This window comes from Akebia trifoliata, chromosome 8, assembly GCF_017979445.1.
Source record: "Akebia trifoliata isolate Shusen 1 chromosome 8, ASM1797944v1, whole genome shotgun sequence".
NCBI classification, from domain to species: Eukaryota; Viridiplantae; Streptophyta; class Magnoliopsida; order Ranunculales; family Lardizabalaceae; genus Akebia; species Akebia trifoliata.
Window position 1 is genome coordinate 50,736,694 of NC_141382.1, and position 26,871 is coordinate 50,763,564.

Here is a 26,871-nt window from a genome sequence, read left to right on the forward strand (position 1 = left end):
AAGTAGGGCTAGAAGTTTCAAAATGAGCCGAGTTTTGGTGAGGATGACTTCTTCACCATAGAGAATATCCTTACAAAAAATCAGCCCATTCTGGAACTTCTAACCTCTATTTTGTAAACTTCCAATTTTATTATCTTTTTTTACTATATTTTTCCAATAATAACCCTTTCAATTTTTTTTTTCCCTTCCACCTTCTTAACCAGGGATGCATATAGTTTGGATTTGTAGCAAAATCAGAACCAAACCAAATATGATCGATTTTACAAATTTGGAACCAAACCAATCCAAACCAACCTTGGTTCGGATCGGTTCTTGGTTCTCATACTTATTATTTTTAATAATAAAATGAAAATAGTTAAAACTTAAAACTGAACAAAATAAATATTAAACAAAGCATCACGCATAACAAATAACATGCATAAGCAAAGCGTCAACATACTTATTATTTCAACATAAACAAAGCATCACGTATAACATATTAAAAATAAAAATCATGAAAAAAATGAAAAAATAAAGTAAGAAAATCAATTTTAACACTTACCTTGTAAGAGATGATTGAAGAAGAGAGAATAGATGAAGGAAACTAAAAAAGGGGTTTGAGACTTTGAGTATTGTTTGAATGTTTTTATCTTTTGTCTTTTAAGATTATATTTTATTTTTAAATAAATAAATATATATATTATTTTTAAAAATTATTTCGATTCTCGGATTGGTTCGGTTTTATTATACCCCTAATCCATAATCGAACCAAATCAATCGATTTTTTTTTTTACAATCCTTACCCGAACCAAACCATACTCAATCCGAATCAATATAATCCAAAAGGCTTTGGATTGGTTTGATTCTCGGATTTACCTGATCTAGTATGTACCCCCAACTTCAACATATTTATTATTTCAACATAAACAAAGCATCACATATAGCATATTAAAAATAAAAAGTTTTGTATTTTTAAAATTTTTAACGTTGATAATTTGAAAATAAGGCATGTGTTCGGATCGGACCGCATCGATTTCTGATTAAAGGTGAAATGAAATGGATTGGATTCGGATCATATATTCATTAATCCGTTCAGATCGGATCATAGTAGTCCTGATCCGGTACTAAACCAATCCGTTGCCAGCCCTACTTACATTTTTTTAAACTCGTCCGAGACGACTCGGTACAGGCATGTCCGAGACGAGACGCGAAACCAAGTTTTAAAATCCGCTACTTGTGACCTTTTACACCCAAATCCCTACCGTATACACCCAAACCAAAACAGAGAGCTCTCGAATCTGGATCTCATCCCCTCTCCTCTCTACTGAAAACTCCTCAAATATCTCGCTCTCGCTGGATCTCAAGATATCTCTGCACTCTATCGCTTTGTCGCTAGATCTCAAGATCCCTCTCCACTCTTTCGCCGTGTCGCTATCTCGCATACGGTTGGTTTTGAAACCAACATTTGTCTGTGTTGCTAGATCTCAAGATCCCTCTCCACTCTTTCGCTGTGTCGCTGTGTCGCATACGGTTGGTTTTGAAACCCACATTTGTTCAGTTTCTTTTGTTTGATTGTTCTAGCCTTTCGTTAATTTAGAAATGAAGATGATAAATTAGAAAAAACAATCCTGTTGTTGTTCTTGCATCTAAATTAACATTTCTGTGTCACTGTCTTGCTGGATCTCAAGATCACTCTTTCGCTGTGTTGCCAGATTTCAAGATCCCTCTGCACTCTCTTGCTGTGTCGCTGTCTTGCATAAGGTTGGTTTTAAAACCCAAATTTTTTCAGTTTCTTTTGTTTGATTGTTCCAGCCTTTTGTTAATTTAGAAATGAAGATGATAAATTAGAAAAAATAATTTTGTTGTTGTTCTTGCATTTAAGATTGAAAAGAGTGTATTTGATAGCAACCCACATTATATTGTTCACGTAATTCAGACCATAATTCAAAAGTTGACATTTCTTGATCATTGGAAATCTTCTTGTATTTCTTTTCTGATTTGTATAAGAATCTTGATGTTTCTCTGTTACATTCTTTTTGATTTCTTTCTCTTTCTGTTATGAACTTTTTGGAATGTAAGAATCTTGATGTTTCTCTGTTGCATTCTTTTTTATTTCTTTCTCTTTCTGTTATGAACTTTTTGGAACAAATCAAATTGTTTTCTGATATATTTTATTACACAGAAATTGTTTTCTGATATCCATTCAAAGATTTCTGTTTTAAAATCCATTAAACTCACATCAGAAATCAATTACAGAAACCCACTAAAAAGCTAATTTGGGGTCCATGAGCCCATCATGATGAAACATTTAAGCATAGAAATGCTTGAAACAATTCAAAATATAACATGGAAAGCTTACAATTGTGTGTTCTTGATTCTTGTTCGTTTTTAAATTGTTTATTTGATAATTTTTTCTTTGTATGTTCTACGTGGCAGTCCATAGTAGCCAAATATTATTATAGTAGTTACTATCTATAAATATAATTTTGAATGCATGAGTAATATATATTTTTCTTATTAAATAAACTTCAACGAAGGATATTTTGAGAGAGTTGTTATTGGCACCCCAACTTTTATTACACCCTAATTACAAAAATATAAAATAGGGTGAGTCTCCATTTTGTGTGCAAATTCCGAAGACTAATGATTTTTTAACTCAACCTAATAGCCAGACTCAAAACTCACCGATGTGTCATGCGCAAAGAACTGTAGATTGTTTTGCTCCGGATACACAACTGTACCCTCGGGATATACAACTGCAAATGCAGGTTGGTTGCGTATCCTGAGGGACATAATCTACAGTTCTTTGCCCATGCCACGTCAGTGAGTTTCCTTGTTAGGTTGAGCTAAAAAATCAGCACTTAATTCTGAATTCGGTATACTATTGATTTAATTCTCAAACCATGCTTTTCTAGTGAATTCTTCACTTTAATAATGTACGAACTTGTGAGTTCATCGCTTTTGGTATCAACGAATTTGTAGATAAAATATTATCGTGCTAGTAATTTATCAGCAAATTTGATGATTGTAAAAGTGAAAAAATTCACTTGGGAAACATGTTTTGATAATTAAAAGGAACGATCTACCGAAATCAACTTGTTGACATTGAAAATGATAAGATAACTCTTTTTATAACAGTTGCAAATGATTGCAAAGTTATAAATTGAACGTAGAAATAAGATATGTTTTTCTTATTTAATAGAACAGGAATGAAGATATTTTCAAACAGTTGCTACTAGCACCCCGACTTCTACTTATTATACCCTAATTATAAATTATAAAATTGGGTGAAACTCCATTTTGTTTGCTGAATATATGTTCATTTAATTCCCAAAACATTTTTTTCTACTGAATTCGTCACTTTTATTTTTACAAAAAACATTTTTTTTATTACGTAATCTTGAAAAACCTTTGCATTGATATTTTAAATTACAAACGTGATTAGCTTTCAAAATTACAAAAAAAATATATATTCCTTTTACAATATATAATCTACAAAAGCCCTTTAATTGATATTTTAAATTACTTATAAACCTTTTAATTGATATACAATGCTATTATATCAATGTGGTATGTAATAAGATGAATATTGGCACATCCATCTTAGCTTGTAATCTTTAGCAGTCTATGTAGCCTTTTTTTCTGCCAATACTTTTTTCCTGTTGGTTGTAAATTAGCCTCTAACGTTCTGATGAGGAATTAATATTTTTTGGGGCACAGATTGAAAGTGTGTTTAGTGGTCATTAAAAACTTAATACTATAACTAAAGCGATTCTTAGACAAACCCAAAGGGAAATACTATTTACATGATATTCTCATGAACTTAAAAAAAAACACTATCACACTAAAAAAAAATGAATTTCAATACAATTTTTCTCCAATGATATTTGTTTTTAAATAATTTAAATTAAATATTGACTGGTATATTTTTCTTTTATTTGAATAACATTGAGCAAAATGTTACTAAACATAGAAATTTGTGCAATTTCCAATGATGTTCAAAGATTTGATATATAACAAAAAGAAAAAAAGATCACAATAAATTCGACTACACAATATTGTCTTAAAACACCACAAAAATTTAGAATTTTAAGACCAACTATTGAAATATGTGGGTAGCAACTATTTAAGATCATCTTCATTTCTAAATTAATTTAGATGCAAGAACAACAACAGGATTGTTTTTTCTAATTTATCATCTTCATTTCTAAATTAACGAAAGGCTAGAACAATCAAACAAAAGAAACTGAACAAATGTGGGTTTCAAAACCAATCGTATGCGACACAACGACACAGCGAAAGAATGGAGAGGGATCTTGAGATCTAGCAACACAGACAAATGTTGGTTTCAAAACCAACCGTATGCGAGATAGCGACACGGTGAAAGAGTGGAGAGGGATCTTGAGATCTAGCGACAAAGCGAAAGAGTGCAGAGATATCTTGAGATCCAGCGAGAACGAGAGATTTGAGGGGTTTTCAGTAGAGAGGAGAGGGAATGAGATCCAGATTCGAGAGCTCTCTATTTTGGTTTGGGTGTATATGGTAGGGATTTGGGTGTAATTGGTCACAAGTAGCGTATTTTAAAACTCGGTTTCGTGTCTCGTCTCGTACAAGCCTGTATTGAGTCGTTTCAGACGAGTTTAAAAAAATGTAAGTAGGGCTGGCAACGGATTGGTTTAGTACCAGATCAGGGCTACTATGATCCGATCCGAATGGATTAATGAATATATGATCCGAATCCAATCCATTTCATTTCACCTTTAATCAGAAATTGATGCGGTCCGATCCGAACACATGCCTTATTTTCAAATTATCAACGTTCAAAAATTTTAAAAACACAAAACTTTTTATTTTTAATATGCTATGTGTGATGCTTTGTTTATGTTGAAATAATAAATATGTTGAAGCTGGGGGTACACATTAGATCAGGTAAATCCGAGAACCGAACTAATCCAAAGCCTTTTGGATTGGATTGATTCGGATTGAGCATGGTTTGGTTCGGATAAAGATTGTAAAAAAAAAAAACCGATTGATTTGGTTTGATTACGGATTAGGGGTATAATAGAACCGAACCAATCCGAGAACCGAAATAATTTTTAAAAATAATATATATATTTATTTATTTAAAAATAAAATATAATTTTAAAAGACAAAAGATAAAAACATTCAAACAATACTCAAAGGCTCAAACCCCTTTTTTAGTTTCTTTCATCTATTCTCTCTTTTTCAATCATCTCTTACAAGGTAAGTGTTAAAATTGATTTTCTTACTTTATTTTTTCATTTTTTTCATGATTTTTATTTTTAATATGTTATGCGTGATGCTTTGTTTATGTTGAAATTATAAGTATGTTGACGCTTTACTTATGCGTGTTATTTGTTATGCGTGATGCTTTGTTTAATATTTATTTTGTTTAGTTTTAAGTTTTAACTATTTTTATTTTACTATTAAAAATAATAAGTATGAGAACCAAGAACCGATCCGAACCAAGGTTGGTTTGGATTGGTTTGGTTCCAAATTTGTAAAACCAATCATATTTGATTTGGTTCCGATTTTACTACAAATCCGAACCATATGCATCCCTAGTTAAGAAGGTGGAAGGGGAAAAAAATTGAAAGGGTTATTATTGGCAAAATATAGTAAAAAAAGATAATAAAGTTAGAAGTTTACAAAATAGAGGTTAGAAGTTCTAGAATGGGCTGATTTTTTGTGAGGATATTCTCTATGGTGAAGAGGTCATCCTCACCAAAACTCGACTCATTTTGAAACTTCTAGCCCTATTTTACAAGTTGAAGAATTGTGGACCGTCCGATTTTTGTAAAGAACTTTTGATGGAATTAAAAGTTTCAAAATGGGATTAAATGATGTCGAGTCTTGTAAAAAGTAACTTGAAAGTTAAGAGTTTTAGTCGAGGATAGAAGATTAAAGAAGATGAAGATTGTTGGTTGAGAGTGAAGAGATGTATATGAGTTACTGAGTTGAAGGTTGAGTTGAGAGATGATTAGATAGGTAGAGTAGGAATTTTGGTAGAGTTTTAGGATGAGAGATAAGGGTTTGAGAGTATGAATTACTCATAGGAAATGAAGTTATTTATAGAATTTTTGTAAAATTTTTAGGGATAAAGTGGTCCAACCCTAAAAACAAAGATAAATGATATGAGGTTTAAGTTATATGTTTTTGAATTTTTTATTTTTATGAGGATAAAGGTGAAATTTGTAAGAAGAAATCCTAAAAACATTTTTGGTCTTTGATTTTTTGATAAATAGAGGTGAGAAAATAAAAATATTTTTAAGAGGGTGAGTAAGGGAATGACATGTGTAAATGTAGAGCGATAGGTAAAAAGTAGACCTTGGTTCATTAGTAAATAACTTATAAAGTACGGTGGGAATATATTTTTTAAATGGACTTAATGAGAGGGCTCCATGTATGTACTTAAAGATTCTTAATTTTTGGGGGTAGGAATGAAAGTTTTCAAACTTTAGAAATTTTTAACAAAGTTCAAAATACATTTTTGATTTGACCTTACCTTCTAAGAATCCATGTTGATATTTTGGATTGATCAAAGACAACATAAGTCTAAGATATAGTATTCAAGCACATACATTTATTAATTTCTGAACAAAAGTTTAAATAGAGATTGAAAAACTTATCTTCAATTAGCGCTAAAAATTCGCAAGAAAAATAGTGCAAGAACAAAAAAGAAGTCACAGGAAGATGAATAGACTAAACTATAGAATTATTCTAATGAAGTGCAATTAGTAGGTTAACGTCACGATTATTAAAAAAAGGAACATTTTTTAAGATTGGGATTGCAACCAACAACTGATGGTGTGCAACTAGTCCATCCCAAAACTAATTACTTAATTCATGTGAGACACATTAAGGACGAGGAGTGCAGAGTCCTACACAATATTAAAGTATTCGGAGGTATACTTAATTTCAAATATCTCCACTGTTGCGCAATTTTCACTAATATCTAAAATTCCAATCTTATCGCGTTCATATAAATCTAAATAGATTTTCCCTTTGTAATTGATGGCATTAAAAATCTTGAAAGAAGAATTCAGATTGAGTTCTTTCTTGATCCATCGTTCATCATGATGAGGCCGACAGAAATAACAATTTTTCTTATTGGTTAGGAAGATCACGAGGCAAATGTTATTAGGATCATTTGGAGAAGATGTTAAAAGTGCCGAGCAAAATCTGAAATCTCCCTCTTCCATGGGCGGTAGCTTCACTTTTTCCCTAGAAATAGGATTCAATAAAAAACTTTTAAAGGAAATATGCTCCCACATGATCAACCAACCATGACAAGATGCCAGACAAATCAACCCACGCATCTCTGGTATGCTTCTAACATGGTAACGTCCATCCGATAGAGTGAAGAAAGTTTGACTACGCTCTTTCCTACCATGAGGGAAGACGAAACTTGGGGAACAACTTGGTGGGTGAGAACGATCCTGCTTCATCATGTCTTTCGATTCTTCTTTATCAAGTTTCTTTATAACAACATGATGATCTATATGTATATTATTAAAAAACCGAGGAATGGGGATCAATAATGGAGCAAAAGCATATATATATATGGGTCCCGTTCAGCAACAAACATTTTGGCAAAACATTTTTCAAAACATGGGTTAGAGGTTTTGGAATGGGCTGATTTTTGGTGAGGAGATCATCCTCACCAAAAATCAGCCCATTCCAAAACTTCTAGCCCTAGTTTACAAATTGAAAAATTGTGGACCGTCCATTTTTTGTAAATCATTTTTGATGGGGTTAGAAGTTTTGAAATGGGCTGATTTTTGGTGAGGATGATCTCCTCACCGTAGAGATCATCCTCACCAAAAATCAGCCCATTCCAAAACCTTTAACCCATGTTTTGCCAAAATGTTTGTTGCTGAACATTTCCATATATAAATATGGGTAGCGTTCAATGGCTAACTTTTTGGCAAAACATTTTTCAAAACATGAGTTAGAAGTTTTGGAATGGACTCAAAGAGGAAAGTACAGCTACTTCTTATGATAACCGAAACTCTCTAAAATTTTGACGCTCTTCGTATCCTATCTGATGTGTCAGTGATAGAAGCGTAGATCTTTTTCCTTGAGTATCTTGAAGAAAAGATCTGTGGTTGTATAACTGCCACGTAGGTCTCGTATAAATAGCGTCAGATTATTACGACTCCGCCTCTAAGAAGGAGAAGAGATCGAGTAGGAGTAGTCAGTCTGTCCAAAAATTTCCAAGGAGTCCTACTAGACTTACTGAGCTAGTAAGGTCCTTGGGCTAAACTTATGGCATGGCATCTTTTTCACCGTTTAATTTAATTTTAGGTTTGAGAATTATTATGTTAAAGTTGTTATTTTAATTTTAGGTGTATCCAAATCCTAATTGGAATCTTGAGTTTTTCTTTTGGGTCTAATTGAATCAAATCAAGATTTTTAGAAGTACAATTATTTAAGAATTACAAATCAATTATTCTCCTAATCAATGTGGGACTAAAATTACTTTCAAGTCAAAAATCAATACTAACAATTAAAATTTAAAGTAATAAAGTAAAAAACGTAAAAACAAAGTTGGGATTGATTTACCCTGTGATTTAAAGATTGGTTTACCCTATTATGATTTAACCCTATTAAATATTAAAGGGTTTTTCAAATCTAATCCTCTAAATTCTAATAAAAGTTTGATTGCGGTATTTTTTTCAAAATCTTAGATCAATTTCAAAAAAATTATTTTTCGATTTTTTATTTATCTGAGTTTTTCGAAGCAACTTAGAGGGTTGTTGTGTTGGATTGTTGAGGAGGTAATCCATTTAAGCCCAACGAGTCTTTGTAAGGTTTAAGTTAGTTAGGAAAATGTTTCTCAATTGAAATCCCACAAATGCCATCACCTTTATATTAAAATTAAATATTATTAGAGTTATTTAGTTAATAAATAATAAATTACAATCCCAAATCTTAATAAAATTTATCAAATTACAAACATAGCACAAAAAAAAAAAAAAAAGTCCACATTCCATAATTATTTGATGGGGCTCAAATCAATTAATTTAGATATAAGTTTTGATATTATCACATCAAAACCCATTATTTTCAACATCTTTGGAAACCCTATCTTCTTCTTTATGTTTAATGTTGAATTTTTTTTATTTTTTTCGAAGGTGTAGGGTAAAAATGTTACCATATTCACAATTAATTGAGAAATCAATGATTAATTCGCCAACTTAATTGGCTAAGTCTTTAATTCACAGAATTTTACATGTTTTTTAAGAAATTTGAAGTACTCTGTGATTATGATTAGAAAGAGACATTTTATTGTCACACTAACTTTTGCTAACGCCGCCTCAATTCATACGTAAATTGCCAAAGAATTAGCACACCTCTTGGGGTAGCGTTAGCAAAAGTTGATGTGGAAATAGAACCTCTCAATTACAAAATCATCCCTTCTTCTATTTTATCTTGACATTCTTTTATTTAATATTATTAATTCCAACATGGTTTTTATCTGTGCGTTTGAACAGGCACCTACTGGTTAACTATAAGAAACTAGTAATAAACTTGTGGGTGATACATTGAAACCCACATGCATACAAAAATTAAGATTTATACTTTATTTAATTTTTTTTATAAAATTAAATAAACAATCTAATTTTATGTCATATTGTGCATACCAACACAAACATCCTATTTACAAAATAGAGGTTAGAAGTTTCAGAATGGGCTGATTTTTTGTGAGGGTGTTATCTATGGTGAAGAGATCATCCTCACCAAAAATCAGCTTATTCTGAAACTTCTAACCCTAATTTACAAGTTGAAGAATTGTGGACTGTTCGATTTTTGTAAATAACTTTTGATGGAGTTAGAAATTTCGGAATAGGCTGATTTGTGTTGAGGTTGATCTCCTCATCATAGATCTCATCCTCACAAAACATCAGCCCATTTCAAAACCTCTAATCCATACATTGAAAAAAATGTTTGGCTCTCTTTAGGGCCTTTGAACGCCACTCATACATATATATGGGTTGGGTTCCGTAGACATATAAAGCTACTCATAAAGCTACAATGTTTTTGTCTTATATGGTTAAAAATGTTCAGAATGAACTGATTTTTTGTGAAGATGATCTCTGTGGTGAGGGGATCATCCTTGCAAAAAATCATTCCATTCCAAAACCTCTAACCCCATCAAAAGTGATCTACAAAAATTAGACGGTCTAAAATTTTTCAACTTGTAAACATGGGGCTAGAAGTTTCATAATGGGCTGATTTTTGGTTAGGATGATCTCCTCACCATAGAGATCATCCTCACAAAAAATCAGCCTATTCCAACTATTTTTTCCCATATAAGACAAAACACATTGTAGCTTTATGAGTAGCTTTATGTGTACGGATCCTAATCCTCTTATATATATATAGGGTCAGGTTCGACAACCAATATTAGGGAGTCAACGATTTGTCATATATGACTTAAAAGTTTTGGATTGAGCTGAGTTTTGGTGAGGATGATCTTTATGATGAGGAGATCCTCACAAAAAATTAGTCCAATTTAAACCTTCTAATCCTATCAAAAGTGATTAGAATTCTAAATTGTTGATTTTTTATCAATAATTTGTAAATCAATTTTGATGGATTTAGAAGTTTCTAAATGGACTGGTTTTTGTGAGAATGATCTCCTTACCCTAGAAATCATCCTCACAAAAATTCAGTTCAATGTATGGAACTTTTAAACTATATAGGACAAAATTGATTCCCTAACGTTGGCTATCGAACACCACCCATAAAGTTTGGGAGCCAAAAATTGTCCTATTAATATTTTTATGTGAAAAATAAATAAAAAAATATTTTTTGAGTTAGATTATCACGACTCTAATAATATTTATGTGAAACAATTATATTTGTCTATCTTGACAATTTTAATGGTTGATCTTGATGATTCATGGTCAAACATCATGATTGATGATTATAGGTTGTTGATCTTGATGGTTGTAATAGATCGGTATCGACAATTGGAATTAAGGGATTGATTTCAATTATTTGAATTGTGGGTTTTGAAAATTTTGAATCATTGATCTCACAATGGAGGGGCATTAAAAAAAAGTTTATTAAATGGACTATCAAGTAATTTCAGAAAAACTTTCATGTCTGAGTTTTACCATTTTTAAGACTTATCAAATTCACAAAATAGTCATTAAATTCACCTATTAAGGAACAGGTCAATTAAACTATCATTTATTGATGGTTAAATTTGATAACATTTTTAACTTTTTTTTTTTTAAATCTTCAAAATTTTATTTTCTTCTACATTCACATCTTCAAAAGGTTTTATAAATTGAATCCCAATCAATCTGATCTTAGGTTCAAACTCTTATTAAATAGATATTTGATGCATGTAGTTAGATACCCGTCCTCCTAATTACAATATCAAAATGATTCGGTGTATTTTAATACATTACAACATAATTAATTTTATAATCTTATTCTAATTAAATTAAAATAATGATGCAATACCCTAATACAATACAACACAACCTAATACTCGATCAATTAACCAAGATTTTTATCGGATACCAAATCATTGGTACTCGATCTAGTGGTATTTTTATGGAGATTCTATCTATTGTTGTAGGATCCCGAGTTCTGTTGTTCAAGCAAGGGATGTGGTTTTTATTTTTCCACATGACATGGAGTGTATGGTCGATGGTGAAATATGATGTGATATGTGGGTCCGGTCGTCAAAGCAATGGGTCTAATGCAAAGTCAAAGTAAGGGGGGATATCTAACGAGCATATGGGTCGGGTTAGTAGGTATAAGGAACGTTTGGAACCTTCGAATAGGCCGCCCTAATACATTTTAAGGATGAGATAGGGCTTTTTAGATATATCAATATCATGGTTTTGGGGAAAAATCCAAAAAATAAATTTATATAATCTCTGAATTTATTTATTTATTTTTGAATGTTTTTACCAAAAATAAAACCAGGACTTAATATTGTTTCTAATACCTTTAAATCATGGAAAATCCTACTTAGTGTGCACTTAAACTATGACTAATCTAGGCTCTCCATCAAACAAGCTGTTGAGATGGGATGATGTTTCCTCGGGAATTAAATATATCATGAAATATGTTTATCTTTTCTCTCATCTCAGCCATCTGTTTCTTGTTTGATGTTAGTCCATCTGAGTTTTTTTTTTTTTTTTTAACTCTCGCATCACATGTGAAAAGGTTGGAGAAGTTCTCGTTGAAAAGGGTTTCTAATCGATAAATCAGTTATCCAATCAGGTTCGTTTGATATCTCAGTACCTCACACACATAACTTGGTGCGCCCCTCAGTCTCGGAAAATGCTACCCTCAACCCATTAGTATCTCTCTGTTCTGCAACTATAGAATGGAAACCCTCTCTCTTTTAACTACTACTACTACAACTGCTGCTGCTTCTCTTTCGCTTCTCCACACTCACAAACCAAAACTTCTTAGTGTTTCTTCTTCACAAAACAACGATTTTGCAAGTCGAACTTCAGCTCGAAAGGTACTTTTTATTTTTAAATTTTTTTCATATTATTTGTTTGAGAAATTACACTCATTTAAATTCATGATTTCTATGAAAATCTTATATCTAGAAATTCAGTTATGAATTTAGTTGGAAACTTGAAGACATTAATTATTACTCAACTTCTTTCTAATGCCTTCTTCAAAATTAACACCAAAATCAAGGAAATTTGACCCAAAAACAAAAACCCAATTGCAAATTTCTATTTGGGTCGCCATCTTTTAACAGTAAAAGTGATATTTAAGAGTTTTTTTCTTGTGAAAAATATCTTCTTTACTGAACTTTAGATTGTGTTGGTTGGCTATATGTAAGAGGAGGGGCAATTCTTGTAATTACCTTTAGATGTTTGATCCCTACTTTTAGAAGTTAATGTGGATAAAATCTTTCAAAGTAATGTGCTTATGAATTATTTTTAATATATACTTAATAAACTGTATGGGTGTGTCGGCATATTGGGTTTGATGGGATTAGTGTGTCTAGAACTTAACCTTGTCTAATATGGAAGCACTTGTATAATTCTAAGTCACATTCATATTTCAAAGTTGCTTCAATGGATGTTTATTTGATCTACTTGACTTGAAAGTCTGATTTATTTTTTAATTTATAAACTTACTATCGATATCTGTAATTATGTCTGTTTAATATGACTTCCTTGTGCACGAAACAGATAATCTGGCGAAGAAGTCAGCAAGGAAGCGTCATCAGAAAGGATAGTCATGTAGATTTTCCGTCACTAATACGCATGTTGGGCAAGAAAAAAATGGCTAATGTAGCCCATGAATTGTTCCTTGAGATGAAATCTGAAGATTATATACCTAACTTTGAGACATTATCAGCTTTTATGCTTTGTTATGCAGATAATGGCCTTTTCTCCCATGCCCAGTCTCTCTGGTATGAAATTATAAATAGCTCATACGTGCCAAGTATCATGATAGTTTCAAATCTAATGGATGCATATGGAAAGATGGGGCGTTTCGATGAGGTATCCAGGATTCTTCATGAAGTAACCTTGAGAGATTTCAACTTGTGTCCCGAGGTTTACTCATCAGCTATCTCTTGTTTTGGAAAAGGAGGACAGCTTGAACTTATGGAAACTACGCTATATGAAATGGTTTCAAGTGGTTTCACAGTGGATTCCGTGACTGGAAACGACTTCCTTAGATATTGCAGTATTTTTGGTTCTCTAATGGAGATGGAAGATGCATATGGTCGCTTAAAAAGATCTAGGATTCTTATTGAGGAAGAAGGAATCAGAGCGATGGCTTCCGCGTATATAAAGGAGAGGAAGTTTTACAAATTAGGAGAATTTTTAAGGGATGTGGGTCTTGGTAGGCGGAATGTAGGAAATCTTCTCTGGAACCTCCTACTGCTATCCTATGCTGCTAACTTTAAAATGAAAAGCTTGCAAAGAGAACTTTTGAGAATGGTGGAGGCAGGATTTTCCCCGGATCTTAATACATTTAATATTCGAGCTCTGGCTTTCTCAAAGATGTCTTTGTTTTGGGATCTCCATGTAAGCCTTGAACATATGAAACATGAAAAAGTGGTCCCTGATCTTGTGACATATGGGTGTGTGATTGACGCATACTTGGACCGGAAACTTGGAAGGAACTTAAATTTTGCTTTGAAAAAAATGAATTTGGATGGTTTTGCTTGTGTTTCAACGGATCCGCTTGTGTTTGACGTTCTTGGGAAAGGGGATTTTCATTTAAGTTCAGAGGCAATTTTAGGATCGAAGAGCCAGAGAAAATGGACTTACAGGGAGCTTACTTCAATATATCTCAAGAAAAAGTACCGAAGTACCCAGATATTTTGGAATTATTGACAAGCATCATTTCCAGGTGAAGTTTTTTGGTTTAATAATCCCAATGCAAACTCCAAATGTAAATGAACTATTTGTTAGAAAATATCTGATTTGGTTAGATAAGGCATGTCTATCTACTTTGTTTTTCCATTATTAGCAAAATATATATATATATGAGAAATCCATTAATGATTATGAATTTACAAAAGATATGCTCATTGGTAGCCTTATCCTTGAGCATACTCATCTTATTTGCAATAAAATAATTTCTAGCTCAACTAAGTCAGCAAAACAATTGCATATATACTGAGAAACATTGATATCCTATATCCAATATGAACAGGAGATAGACCTTCATTGACTTCACTTTCCTGGTCTTGTGAACCAAAAAATAAAATGTGTTTCAATGATCTTTTGAAGAGTTTAGCTGTCTAATTTTGTCCCAAATGTCTGTCAGGTCGTACTTGTTCGCCTCTGTGGCAAAGATGATGCACTTGAGTGGCTCCTTGAGCTATCGTATCCAGATTGTACGAGCATAGGATCACTCATCACGTCCTGCAGAATTTTCTTGTCAGGTTGTGAAGTTTTCCAATATTGTTTGTTTCTTGACATGAAACTTAAAGTAGCTATCATGTAGACCATATGGTTGTTCGATCAATAGGGTGCAAGTAAATGTGACACAGATGCATTGGTTGGGACACTCGATAAGATGGTTTTGTTTCCCACTCTACCATAAGATGATCGGTTGGATGACAATATATTGTCTGTGGACTATTAACCATATGTTTTTGGCCAGTCCAAATTTTTTGATATAGATATGATTAAGATCATCTTTTGAGGTAAATATTTGGTGTAGGATATTCCATTGTGACCATCCAATGATAGGTCGCATTCCCGTGTGCACAAGGTCTAGAAAACATTATGTTCGTTCAGCTCTATTTGTGATGTTTCTTCCTTCTTCTTTTTCTTGGTAGGCAGAATAAATTTAGGACCGCTACTGAACTCAATTAATAGAGGGTTTTGTTAACATATGTACCTAAGGGGCTCACTTTCAAGTGCATTAAATACATCTGGGAAATCGAATTTTGTACCAAAAATATCCTAAACAAATATATTTTTTACCAAAATATCCCAGATGCTTATTCCTAAGGAGTATTTATTGCACTTTAATAGGGCACATGTTAACAAGACCCATTAATAGAACTATAGGTTTATGCATTCTTTAGTCACCTGGGTGATGGAGATATAGCTGTGGTTTGGCGAGGCACTTGCACTGCTTCCCAGAAGGAAGTGCATATTTTCTTCAGCGAGTGATCTCAACCTATCGAGCTCTGGCAAGACTTCCTTCCCGAGATTCGGGCGATCTTTCCGCCTTAACTCTGCACAGCTGAGCGCTAGCTTAGCAAAACACAGGGCTTCTTCAACCGGCCAGTCAGGCACTGTAGGGTCCAGCATCTCAGCAAATGTCCCTTTCTCAATAGCCCGCTCGACATGGTGTGTCAGTCCCATTGGTGGCTTGGCTGTTATTAGTTGTAGAAGCATAATCCCGAGGGAGTAGATATCGGATTTTATACCAAGCATGCCTGTTTGCTGATACTCTGGGTCGATATAGCAGAAAGTTCCCGCGGTTGATGTCATGCGATACTGTGTGACAGTGTCGGCGACGGTTGGAGGGACAAGTCTGGCAAGGCCGACGTCACTAATCTTGCTGACATAGTTGCGGTCAAGCAAAATGTTTCCGGGTTTGAGGTCACGATGCACTAATGGTTCTGGCTTGGTCTGGTGTAGGAAAAGCAAGCCAGTACCAATCTCTGCCGCAATTCGGAATCTTAGCTGCCAAGAGAGAACAGGGGTATTCCCTCGCCGGAATAGGCGGTCTTCTAAACTCCCATTCGCCATGTATTCGTAGACTAGACAACCGTACTCAGGGCAGGCTCCCAGGAGGAGAACCATGTTCGGATGCCGTATGCAGCTTAGTACTTCAATCTGCATTGGAGTTACCAGAGAAAGTAAACGTAAATATCTTAATATTGTTGTTGGTGTGCCATCAGTCATCTGGGCATAGAGTGATCAGGAAAGGTGGGGGTTTGGCATCAAAATGAGGAAAAAAGAAGGTTCAAATGGAGGTATCTAGGAATCTTGCAATCTCTAAGCCGGATATGTGCACAAGTGGACTAATGCAACTATTTTTGAACTTAAAATGCATTCTTGTAGGGGTACTGTCCTCTATTTAGATGCTATGGAAGATAAGTGTAGGTTTAAAAATGTGAACTTTGCACTTACTAAAAAAAAAAAAATGTGAAATTTTCTAGGGACTCTGTTTAGCATCCGATTGCCTTCTATACTACATTGTATAACTGTGACTTGTTCTTTTTTTTTCTTTTTTTCTTTTTTTTTTAAATAAAAAATTATTGGAAAAGTTTTCACTTGCTCACCTCCTGCTGAAACTGTGACCTTCCTTGAGCAGCATCTGGACGCAGAACCTTAATGGCGACTGGTGTGTGATCCAGATGACATTTATATACGGGCCCATAACCTCCTTCACCAATCTTACGCGATTCAGCAAAAAACTCTGTTGCTGCTTCAATTTCCTCGATGGAGTACTTCCTGTACCTGACATCAGATTGTGCTAACGCACTTAACACCTTTCTTTTCTCCTCCGATTCTTTGAGGGCCTTCATCTCTGCACTCACTCTCTTCTGTGCTTCCAACTCTGCAATCCTCTGTGACGCTTCAGCTGCCTCAAGGGCTGCTCTGCACTTTGCTTTCTCCCTCTCCGCAATTGCTATCGCGGCTTCCTCAGCCATTCTTGCTTCCTCTAATCTTTGTACTTCTTCTGCTTTCCAGCGGTGGAGCTCCATTGCCTGTGTAGTGTAGCAAGCATAACATTAGAAATGAATCATGGAATCACTAATGCTGAAGAAGATGTGAGATCTCAGTACCCTTTGTTTTGCTGTAAGTGCTTCTTTACAGGCTGTGCTGTACATATCCATTGTTTGCTTGAGCTCTAGCTTGAGCCTCCTCATTTCAGCTTCTACATCCTCCTATGAGTTTCAATCCAAATAAGTTTAGTTATGTTTATATCTGCTTCTGTATGTAGTTGTTTGTGAACACGTGCATAATTAATAATTCTGTGGATGTATAAATGAACATGGCATGCAGCATGAAGAATTACATAAGCACATAATGAAGTTTCATGCATATGGGTATCAGTTAATATTTAGGGGAGTTACATCTTCTGAGATGGGTATATATAAAATGATGATAGAATGTAAGCACAGCCCATCAGCCATTCAAGCCTAGGGAATTCTTGGTGTACATGCAGGGAGCAAATTCTATCTTTGGAGACCTCTGATAATAAAACTTGACCTGATTGGATGATTCTAATTTCCTGTTGAGTGTATATTTTCCTCCACTCTCAGGTGTGTCATACCCCAGTTAAGTCCTGCGACCCTCTTATATTCATAGTTCCTCCCTCTCTCCCACAGATCGGGCTTTTGGAGAAGTTGGTTGGTTATCATGGTATCAGAGCACTAGGTTCGTATAGTCATGGGTTCAATTCTTTCCACCCTTATCGGTGAGTGGGAGTGTTGGGCGTATATTTTCCTCCACTCTCTTATGTGTTGTACCCCAATTAAGTCCTGTGACCCTCTTATATTCATAGTTCTCCCCCTCTCCAAAAGGTCGGTCTTTTGGAATAGTTGGTTGGGTAACATGTTATCAGAGCGCTAGGTTTGTATAGGTCACGGGTTCAATTTTTTCCATCCTTATGGGTGAGGGGGAGTGTTGAGTGTATGTTTTCCTCCACTCTCAGGTGTGTCATACCCCCGTTAAGTCCCGTGAGCCTCTTATATTCATATTTCTCCCCCTCTCCAACATATCTGTCTTTTGGAGTAGTTGGTTGGTTAACACAACCAATTACTCAATTGCATTCTGTTGATTGGTCTGAAAACTATGGTGAACGGTTCCAGAAATGTCTAGATTTGATGTTTACAACAAGCGTGGATTCTCGGCGTAGGGGATCCTAGTGGAACCCATGGATTGGGAAGCTGTGTATGTATTATGAAGGCATCCAGGTGTTTGTATCTGTATGTATGCTTTGCTTTTGGACTTTAATGCCCTTACTATGTTCTGTGATGATGACCATGATGATGCACTCTCCTGCGAGATTGATGAGAATTCAGACTTGGTTGCCGAGCGCAGTGAGTCAAAGCTCCGGTTGTCCATGTCTGAGCTGTTCGACAGCCGTGGGGTCCGGCCAGTTTCCATATGATCATAGAGTGAAGGAAACATGTGATCGGTGCTTGGCCTACCAGAGCTTACAAATGATATATCAGTGTCTGGAACTGAAAGCTCCCCATATGATTTTAAATTATTTGTATTTCTCCCTCCTCTGCCGAATGGTGACCTGTTTCCAAATATCAACATTTCTCAGTCCTTTCATGGGTTGCTAATTTCGATCTTTTTTTCCAGTTAATCTTATAGTCTCCTGTACTCTAGATAGTGAAGATGTCTTTAAGTACCTATCAGTTCTGTTTGGTGTTGTCTGACTTACCTGATAAATTCCATGTCCTTCTGCAACTGGCTGGGCTCCATTGGTGTCATCTCAGCCACTGATAGAGGAGTCAGGTAATTTCTTTAGAAGAACTATTTCTGAAACAATATGAAATAAGAAATGAATAGTGTATTTTTATATTTATTTAACGAAACTAACCTCTTGAAACATTGTTTTGGGGTAAAAGCGTTTCAGATGGCTCAGGTTTCAGGTTGGCTTGGTTCTGTATTTGGGTCCAGAGGGGCGAGACGGTGGGAGCGGGCCGGGAGGCAGATCGCACAGATGAGATCTTTCCTTTGGAGATGATGTACACGGTGCAGAAATCTGGTGCTCCTTTGGAGATGGTGGTAGGAATATCTGTGTTCTTGAATCTTCTGTCACAAATATTTCCGTAGTCAAGATAACATGGATCTTAAACACGTTATATGAGAAAGCATGACACATACAAGTACATGCATATACATGCAGTCTGAATTGTCACCCCCTTCTAATGCAAATAAAACAAATAAATTTTTTTATTAGGAGTCATGGAAATAACCAATAACACAACAGGGAAAAAACCCCCAAATACAGCATCAAAGTATTTAAGCAGAACCCTGTGCCAGTATCGATGTGCGCAATTGTGTTGATATGGGCACAGCAGACATGTTGAAGTATCATTGTATCATAGGTAATTTCATATTTACTATTGTATACAAGTTAGTTTGGCATTTTTATAAGAACGTAATAATCACATTGAGCTCTTGGTGTAAAACAAGAATTGCTCCTAATTTTGACAATTGTGAGTGCAGGAAATTTTAACAGAAGTAATTACCTTATAAATCCATTCCTGGAACAGGCGCCAAGCACCAAAGTTTCAATTGCACAATGGGAAACATACTCAATTAATGCTTTTGCTATATCCATGTCTTCGATTATGACATCCTTGCATCGTATCTGAGACAAAAAATTTACGTGGAAAAACGAAAGGTTAGAAGTTCCTATCATATCTAAACAAACTACATGTCTTAATGCTTGTCAATGTTTTTTTCGTTGCTTTTGTACGATATACTGAAAATAATGTTCTCTTTTCCAAAAAGAAGTGTAATAGGAGAAGAGACAAGAGTACTCACATCTTTTTGCGTACAATAGCAACGAAATGGAAGGAACAATTCCCTGGTTTGATTTTGAAGCTGTTGTCTGTAGGTTGATGCAACTTTGGCATTGACATCAGATATGGCGACGCTTCCCACTGCAGACACAAATGGATATAAAAACATGGGCTTATATGGTAAGAAGAAACTGTTTCGCTAAAGATGAAAAGCAGATCAGTAAACAAGGTTAGAAACTGATGACATTTCATTTTAACTCACCTACCTAAGGGACGATACCTTGTTATTTTTATGGGGGGTTTGATTTATTTATTTAATTAGGGAGAGATTTTTACTTATTTAATATAGGTACATTAGGTAAATTACAATGTATACTTTAGAAGGAATATTGATGAAATAGTTTCTCTTTTATTTATTTATTTATTTTTTTCCTCCAAGGGATTTAAAAAAAAAAAAATCAAGTCAAATCAAAATCAAAATCCATCTTCACCATTAAATGTATGATAAAGGGAAGAAATAAATTCTTATGATTCTGAACCACCCAATGGACTGTAATACCATAAGCCAATGGCCAAATTATTTAGCTATTTTGCCCCCACATTTTCATCATTATTATCAGCTAACTTAACCTAAATATTGAATTATATATTCTGCCCAAGTAAATTCATATTTTGTTGCTTAGCATGAACATATGGAAATTAATATTGTTCTTTAATATAAGTAAGAGAGAGGGAGAGATACTTGGAGAGGGAACAGAAGATAATTTTTGGTTGACATGAATTAGAATTAAGGTTTGGCCCTTGCTGAGAAGATGATCAACAGCCCATTTCAGAGCATATTGACTGCCTTTGTCCTTGTCTATGGCAACTGCTACCAACCCATTTCCTTCTTCCTTCACTCCATTTCCTTTCTGGGCCAACATCTTTCTTCTCTCTCTCTCTCTCTCTAACAAAATCTCCTTAAAAAAAAAAACTTTCACAAAAAATAACTCAACAACAATTGTTTTTTTTCCTCTCTCTCTCTCTAGAACTCCCTAGGGAGGCTAAACACACAAATTTAAAGATTTATCTTCTCTCTGTAGAACGTGCCCAGCTCTAACAAAGAGTATGTTGGGTTTTTGTTATTTTTTTTCTCCCTCCCCCTCTCTCTCTCTGGTCTCTCAAAAAGGATCAAGAGACAAGAGACGGTACAAGAGGCTCGTAAGAGACTCTTCTCTCTCTCTAATTAACCTTTTTTATTCTTCTGTTTCAAAACAGAACCCATAACCTGACACTCCGTCTTTCTCTCTCTCTCTCTCTCTTCTCTGTTTCTTTAAGGCTCATTCCACCACCATCATTTACGGGTTGTTTATATTTTGACCATTGACTATATAATTTTCTAAGGTCCAACGTGGTTAGGCAATGAATGGTTGAGATGTAAAGAGAAATAAAATTTTATTGGGATCAGTGTTTGGGAAATCCCAGAATGGCTGAGAATACTTGTCATATCAGCCAGTTCGTTGGATATTTGCTGTCCATCAACGCTGGACATTGAAGTTTTCTTGGATAAATTAGGAAGAATGGTTAAACCCTTCGACGGCTTCAGACACTTGGTAGACTTGGTACGTCATAACGAAGTACCGACAGTGAATCATGATGACATGCCCCTCTAGGTGTTCATGAATATTTCTGATACATCCTTTTTTTTTTTTTTTTTTTTCTAATTGGTGCTATACCCATTGACTATAGTCTTCTCTAATAGACTAATAAAAAATGACCTCAATCCACTTGGCATCACCATCCTCACCACTTGTTTTGGTATTTAGTTCTTTTCACCCAAATGGGGGTACCTTCTACACCTTTTCATTTTTATTTTTATTTTGGAAAATGTTGAAGTAATATTAAGATGTACATCAATTCTCACATCGTTGGCATGGATTTATGTATGAAACCATAGATACTTTTCATTGAGATATGAGTGAAAAGCATCTATGGTGATATGTGCACCTCCACATCAGCAATGTGAGAATCCATGTACATTTCAATGCCACTCCAACACAACTCTTTTATTATATGGAGAATAATGCTGAAGTGACCTAAAGCTGGAACCTCATGTGAAAAATGTATGGTAATCATCAAGATATGAGTGAAAAAGCATTTATGGTTCCATCCACTTTCACCTCAAGAAGTGTAATATGAGATTCTAGCTTAAGGTCACCCCAGCACAACACTTTTATGAATGCTAACTAGCAACCTCTCAAAGTTACGAGTGGTTACCTCCTAAAACACTATGCTAATGTTTGGTGTGCACAGAATCACAAATGCTTTTATCTAATTGATTATTTTTCAAATTTTAAATTGATAGTCCGACTTTATGAGGTGTTGTATTGATTGATGTAACATACGAGAATTTCCTTTTTAATTTAAAAAAATTAATTAATGTGATAACAGTAATGTAAGGGCATTTTTATAATTAAAAGTAATAATTTCATATCCAAAGTTACTATGCCATTTTCCTACTTCTTTCGATAATTGTATCAACAATCAATACAACTCTATTCCTTTTAATAATGGTATAAGAGTTATTTACTCCTCTTTCTTCTCTTCTACACAAGCACATAAGCCCTATGTATGTTTGTTTGTTTTTTTTTTTTTTTTTTTCTGAGCAACTATGTTTCTTCTATACATGTTGGATGAAGGTCGAAGTCACACTTCTCACACGAAAACACCCAGAACTTCCCTTGCATTTTGCAAGAGTCACATACATAGGCCTTGGCCATATCTAACTTAAGTAAATGTTCATGTTTTCGATCCTTCACTTGGTGTGGCAATCCATCCCCTTCTTTTTGTACGTCTGCCTCCACTTCTGTGACCCTTGGTGCGGTGAAAGGGAAAGCTTTAGCACCGTATGATGAGATCATGGCCCTCCCATTTGTGCAAATGGTCTTCCCATCTGGTCCCAAAATGACCAAAGCTGGAATCCCTTTGATTTCAAAAATTCGAGATAAATCATGTCTTGCCTTGTCATGATAAGGTATTGCTAGCCATGGCATGGTACTTAGGTTGAGATTGAATTCTTCTTGGTCTCTATCTGTTGAGACATAAATGATTTCAAAGCTTTGGTTTTCGGTGAACGTTATCTCATTGTAGGCCTCGACGAGTTGTGTAGTGAAGGCTCGACATGGGGGGCACCAGTGTGCCCCGAAGTAGAGGCCTATAGTTTTACCAACGAGTTCTGAAACAAGTATCTACAAAACATGAAAATGGTGACAAATAGCGGTCATTATCTTGGTGAGATTAGGATTAGATCAATTACTTACAATAATTAACAATAAGAAGAACAATAATTTACCTTTCTAGCATCTCGGGTGACAACGTAATCCCGTTCTTTATACACTAAAAGGTCCTCCAACTTCCCCCCATGACGCCTCACATAGTCCATATCCTTCAACTCCTCTCTTCTCTCCTTAGTGAAGGGAAACGCTTCGATGCCATAATCTTCAATCAATGAAACTGCATCTTCTTCGACAAATTCCCCATCCGAAGTTAATGGAATCAATGAGGGAATGTTGTTCACATGGTAGATAGCACATAATCGTCTTTGGATGGTTGCATTAAATGGGATAGCCAACCATGGCATGTGCTCGAAGTGCTCTCTAAAGCCATTCTCGTCTCGATCGAATGAAACAAATATTATCTCTATCTCTATACCTCTGCTTCTCAGGTTGTTGTATAGTTGCATCAACTGAGGAGTGAAGACTTTACAAGGCCTACACCAATTGGCTGAGAAAAACAAGCTGATTGTCTTCTGATCAAGGGATGATAAGGGTACCTGATCTCAGATTCAAAACAGATATGTCGAGTTTGACTATATTATCTTTGTGTTCTAACAACCATATTGAAAATCCAAGTCAATTTATTTGGTTGCTGGACCCATCACATGATTGGATGGTTCTGATCATACCATTAGGTTGACTATTTTGATCTAGGAGAACTTTAGGTAGGATCACAGCCAAACTTTATTCATGATGGATGACTTCTAGCCGTTGGATCATAACAAAAGTTTCAAACTACATTACAAATTCTCAAATCCAAGAGTTAGAAATCAACAAACTGGCTGATTTGGGGTTGTAAGTCCATGTGTCAAACATTCATGGACCATTAAATCATTCTTCCCTTAGAGCACTAATATCGATGTTCATTAAAATTAAGAGAAAACTTGGAAATTAACAGAACATAGAACCAAAGAGCCAAAACAAAAATATAGTACAGAAGATTATAATCAGAAAATCAAAAAGTGAGCTATTATTAAAGAACTAAAACATTTAATTTAAAATAAAATAAAAAATGAATTAAAGGCTTACCTTTCCTTCACCAGATATAAGGAACTCAATCCCTTCTGAAACTAAAACCGACACGAAAATATTGTTGTCGACAACATTGGATAGATATCCTGATCCAGCCATCAGAGCAAGAAACAAAAAAAGATCTGATTTTTATTTTCTTTGGTGATTTTGATCAAATAAAATAAATTAAGCACAAGAGGATCAAAAAAAAAAAAAAAAAAGGATTGAGTGCTAAGAACAGGAGATTTTTTATCTTCTTTGGTTGGTTGTTTGTTTTAGTTCATTTTTACTTCTTTTATTGTAGGATATGTGAGGGAATTTCGGCTTTTTATTTTATTTTATGCTATAAAGTATATACTCTTCAACTTGGAGATGGTAATATTCCATAATTGTTCTTTTCATATTAATATGAACCCTTTAGTTGGCTAAGTTCATCTAATTAAGGAATCGACGCAACATGGGTGATTCTTTATACGTATGGGATTGATGGGTCCTACCTAGAATGTCCACTATTTCAAACCAATTGCAACCGTTAGATATATTTGAGTCTTTTCGACCGTTTAAAAATTGTACATAACCTCTCCCCCCCCCCCCCCCCCCCCCCCCCAAACAAAAAAAAAAAAAAGCAATTTTATGGTTAATCCCTTCCCCAGTCCCCTTTGTACCATATGATTGCATGGGTATTTTAATTAATTTGCCAACTAATCGTTCAATATTTTAATCCTCCTACAAGGTGTATTTTTTTTTGGGGTGGAATCCTCCGAAACTCCGCCTCTCTCTCTCTATCTATTGGTCTTTTTGCAACATTTATTTATTTAATTTTTTAAATATAGAAATCCATCATCTTCAACCTTCGTTCTTCTTTTTCTCTCAAAATCTTTATAACGATTCTTCTATTTCTCATTTTCAAAATCATAATCTTGATTTTTTTTCCTAATCTTAAGATTATATCTTCTTCAATCTTCAAATCTAAAGATCAAGATATGAATTTGAGAGGAAATTGAATATCATGGGTTTTAGAGGGACATGTAAGAGAATATGATACATGAGATACATTTTATCATCATCAATGTACTTATTACATAACTCGAAAGAAGGTAGTGATGGAAAATAATATATGTAGTAATATCAATTAAGATATTCTACCTTAAGAAGTATTAATAAATTAGAATATTTATATTAGGATATTTCTATATCTTGGTTGATGTAATGTTTATAAATATCTTATTAAGGTTTATGTATTATTCATCCAAGAATTCTCAACAAATTTAGATTTCTCTTTAGGAAACCTAAAAACATCATTTATATAATTCTCATAAATTTTTTGAATTTTTTTTGCCAAACATTCTTAGAATTATTTGAATTTTCAAAAATTGCCGAATCCAAACTTTGTTACCATGCATAGAAGAGCTCTTCTAGGATACAATATGATATGCCTTCTACAACTACAACTACTACTACAAGACATGTTGTCCATTGGGGGAAGATAAGAATGACATGCAAGCAACATTCCTGGTCCCCCCAACTTGTCAACGTATGTCTGGCATTGATACCAAGTAACATGGCCTTCATCCTTTGAATCAATTGTTCTATTTCAACGCAACATGTGTAACTTGAACATTAAGAATCGAACAAATAATCAATCTTCCATCTCTTATGATGGGTCATGGCCAAAAATTTATTTTGATCAATAATCATAATGCTTTGAATTTGTTTACTTCTTTAGTTTTTTTAACTTCAAATTGGAGAATTCCAAGTAATGCTCTTCATTGTTAACCATATAAATACATTAGATATTTTCCAATCTTGTAAAACCCTCTTTTAACACTATTTGTGGAAAGACTTGATGAAAATTGATAGTCAAGCACGTTAGGTGATGTTGATAGGAGCCTTATCACTCTGCCCAAAGATGGACTTATCACTCTCACCAGTCAAAAATGATAAATAATAAAAATAATTAGCAATGGAGATAGTATCATAATTAATAAATACTTCAAAAAATAATGATGAATGCACGCGGTCTTGGTACGAGGCTGACGTGATAAGGGTACAAAACCGCACATCTTTTTCCTATGTGTCTCAATGAAAACGATCTATAGTTTTGTGCCCTAGCCACATCAGCCATGTACCAAAACCGCATGCATTCATCACAACTCTTTTGAGACATATGTAGCTCAACAGAATCTCTTGCAAATAAGCAATTAATCTAGTAAGTCTCAAAGTAGTAGAATTCACCATGAACTGAGAAATTATTATACGGAAAAAAATTCAGAAAAAACATATCCATAAAAAACATTGTAGAGTTTTTCATAATTTTTGAAACAGTAGAAATTTCGACAAAAAAAAAAAATTTGAAGCTTCATGGCCTTAATCTCCATGAATCAAATGTGATAATGTGAGAGAAAAATCAATTTTCAAATCTATTAATTAAAGAAAATTAAGAGATGAATTTAAAGAAGGGAAAAAAAAAGTACCTTATTAGTGTGGCTCCTCCTATATTCAGGGACTAGGTGATGACTAAGGTTGTGACTGTAGGATAGATTCAAGAGGACACCAAGTGAGGTTTAAATATTCTAT

General features: G+C 34.3%; 3 protein-coding genes across 12 annotated transcripts; 1 reads left to right on the top strand and 2 right to left on the bottom strand.

The window, feature by feature from the left end:
• The first annotated feature begins 1,244 nt into the window (after nucleotides 1–1,244).
• On the top strand, nucleotides 1,245–20,385 carry LOC147397598 (Pentatricopeptide repeat (PPR) superfamily protein). 8 transcript variants are annotated; one of them, XM_086449400.1, is made up of 9 exons: nucleotides 1,245–1,509; nucleotides 1,692–1,740; nucleotides 12,253–12,499; nucleotides 13,188–14,361; nucleotides 14,782–18,953; nucleotides 19,067–19,226; nucleotides 19,402–19,549; nucleotides 19,671–19,848; nucleotides 20,065–20,385. In XM_086449400.1, the coding sequence occupies exons 3-4, from the start codon at nucleotides 12,359–12,361 to the stop codon at nucleotides 14,343–14,345; spliced, it is 1,299 nt and encodes a 432-aa protein (XP_086305526.1). In that variant the 5' UTR covers nucleotides 1,245–1,509; nucleotides 1,692–1,740; nucleotides 12,253–12,358; the 3' UTR covers nucleotides 14,346–14,361; nucleotides 14,782–18,953; nucleotides 19,067–19,226; nucleotides 19,402–19,549; nucleotides 19,671–19,848; nucleotides 20,065–20,385. The 8 variants fall into 8 exon arrangements, with proteins under 8 accessions (XP_086305526.1, XP_086305532.1, XP_086305529.1 ...); XM_086449403.1 differs by lacking the exons at nucleotides 1,245–1,509; nucleotides 1,692–1,740 and having other exon boundaries at nucleotides 11,772–12,499; nucleotides 14,782–14,899; nucleotides 18,935–18,953; XM_086449406.1 differs by lacking the exons at nucleotides 1,245–1,509; nucleotides 1,692–1,740 and having other exon boundaries at nucleotides 11,768–12,499; nucleotides 18,935–18,953.
• On the bottom strand, nucleotides 14,486–20,892 carry LOC147397599 (U-box domain-containing protein 35-like). 2 transcript variants are annotated; one of them, XM_086449397.1, is made up of 10 exons: nucleotides 20,712–20,892; nucleotides 19,992–20,110; nucleotides 19,694–19,815; nucleotides 19,039–19,250; nucleotides 18,880–18,937; nucleotides 18,450–18,732; nucleotides 17,267–17,368; nucleotides 16,760–17,188; nucleotides 15,555–16,310; nucleotides 14,486–14,879 (listed from the first exon to the last, which is right to left on the bottom strand). In XM_086449397.1, the coding sequence occupies exons 1-10, from the start codon at nucleotides 20,890–20,892 to the stop codon at nucleotides 14,778–14,780; spliced, it is 2,364 nt and encodes a 787-aa protein (XP_086305523.1). In that variant the 3' UTR covers nucleotides 14,486–14,777. The 2 variants fall into 2 exon arrangements, with proteins under 2 accessions (XP_086305523.1, XP_086305522.1); XM_086449396.1 differs by having other exon boundaries at nucleotides 19,039–19,253.
• A 1,690-nt stretch (nucleotides 20,893–22,582) lies between these two features.
• LOC147397600 (protein kinase C-like zinc finger protein) lies at nucleotides 22,583–24,570 on the bottom strand. Of its 2 annotated transcripts, none has more exons than XM_086449408.1 (3): nucleotides 24,313–24,570; nucleotides 23,301–23,756; nucleotides 22,583–23,196 (listed from the first exon to the last, which is right to left on the bottom strand). In XM_086449408.1, exons 1-3 carry the CDS (start codon nucleotides 24,412–24,414, stop codon nucleotides 22,618–22,620), a joined length of 1,137 nt encoding a protein of 378 aa, XP_086305534.1. In that variant the 5' UTR covers nucleotides 24,415–24,570; the 3' UTR covers nucleotides 22,583–22,617. The 2 variants fall into 2 exon arrangements, with proteins under 2 accessions (XP_086305534.1, XP_086305533.1); XM_086449407.1 differs by having other exon boundaries at nucleotides 23,301–23,780; nucleotides 24,313–24,569.
• Between the last annotated feature and the right edge of the window lie 2,301 nt (nucleotides 24,571–26,871).

Excerpts from the sequence above, each read along its gene's own strand:
- LOC147397600 (XM_086449407.1), bottom strand. The coding sequence starts at position 24,414 with ATGGCTGGATCAGGATATCTATCCAATGTTGTCGACAACAATATTTTC. Across the intron at positions 23,781-24,312 it reads TTATATCTGGTGAAGGAAAG|GTACCCTTATCATCCCTTGA; the intron begins GTAAGCCTTTAA and ends ATCTGAGATCAG. Across the intron at positions 23,197-23,300 it reads TCACCCGAGATGCTAGAAAG|ATACTTGTTTCAGAACTCGT; the intron begins GTAAATTATTGT and ends CATGTTTTGTAG.
- LOC147397598 (XM_086449400.1), top strand. The coding sequence starts at position 12,359 with ATGGAAACCCTCTCTCTTTTAACTACTACTACTACAACTGCTGCTGCT. Across the intron at positions 12,500-13,187 it reads GTCGAACTTCAGCTCGAAAG|ATAATCTGGCGAAGAAGTCA; the intron begins GTACTTTTTATT and ends TGCACGAAACAG.
- LOC147397599 (XM_086449396.1), bottom strand. The coding sequence starts at position 20,892 with ATGTTGGCCCAGAAAGGAAATGGAGTGAAGGAAGAAGGAAATGGGTTG. Across the intron at positions 19,816-19,991 it reads GCTATTGTACGCAAAAAGAT|ATACGATGCAAGGATGTCAT; the intron begins GTGAGTACTCTT and ends TTTTTGTCTCAG. Across the intron at positions 16,311-16,759 it reads GGTCACAGTTTCAGCAGGAG|ATTGAAGTACTAAGCTGCAT; the intron begins GTGAGCAAGTGA and ends ACTCCAATGCAG.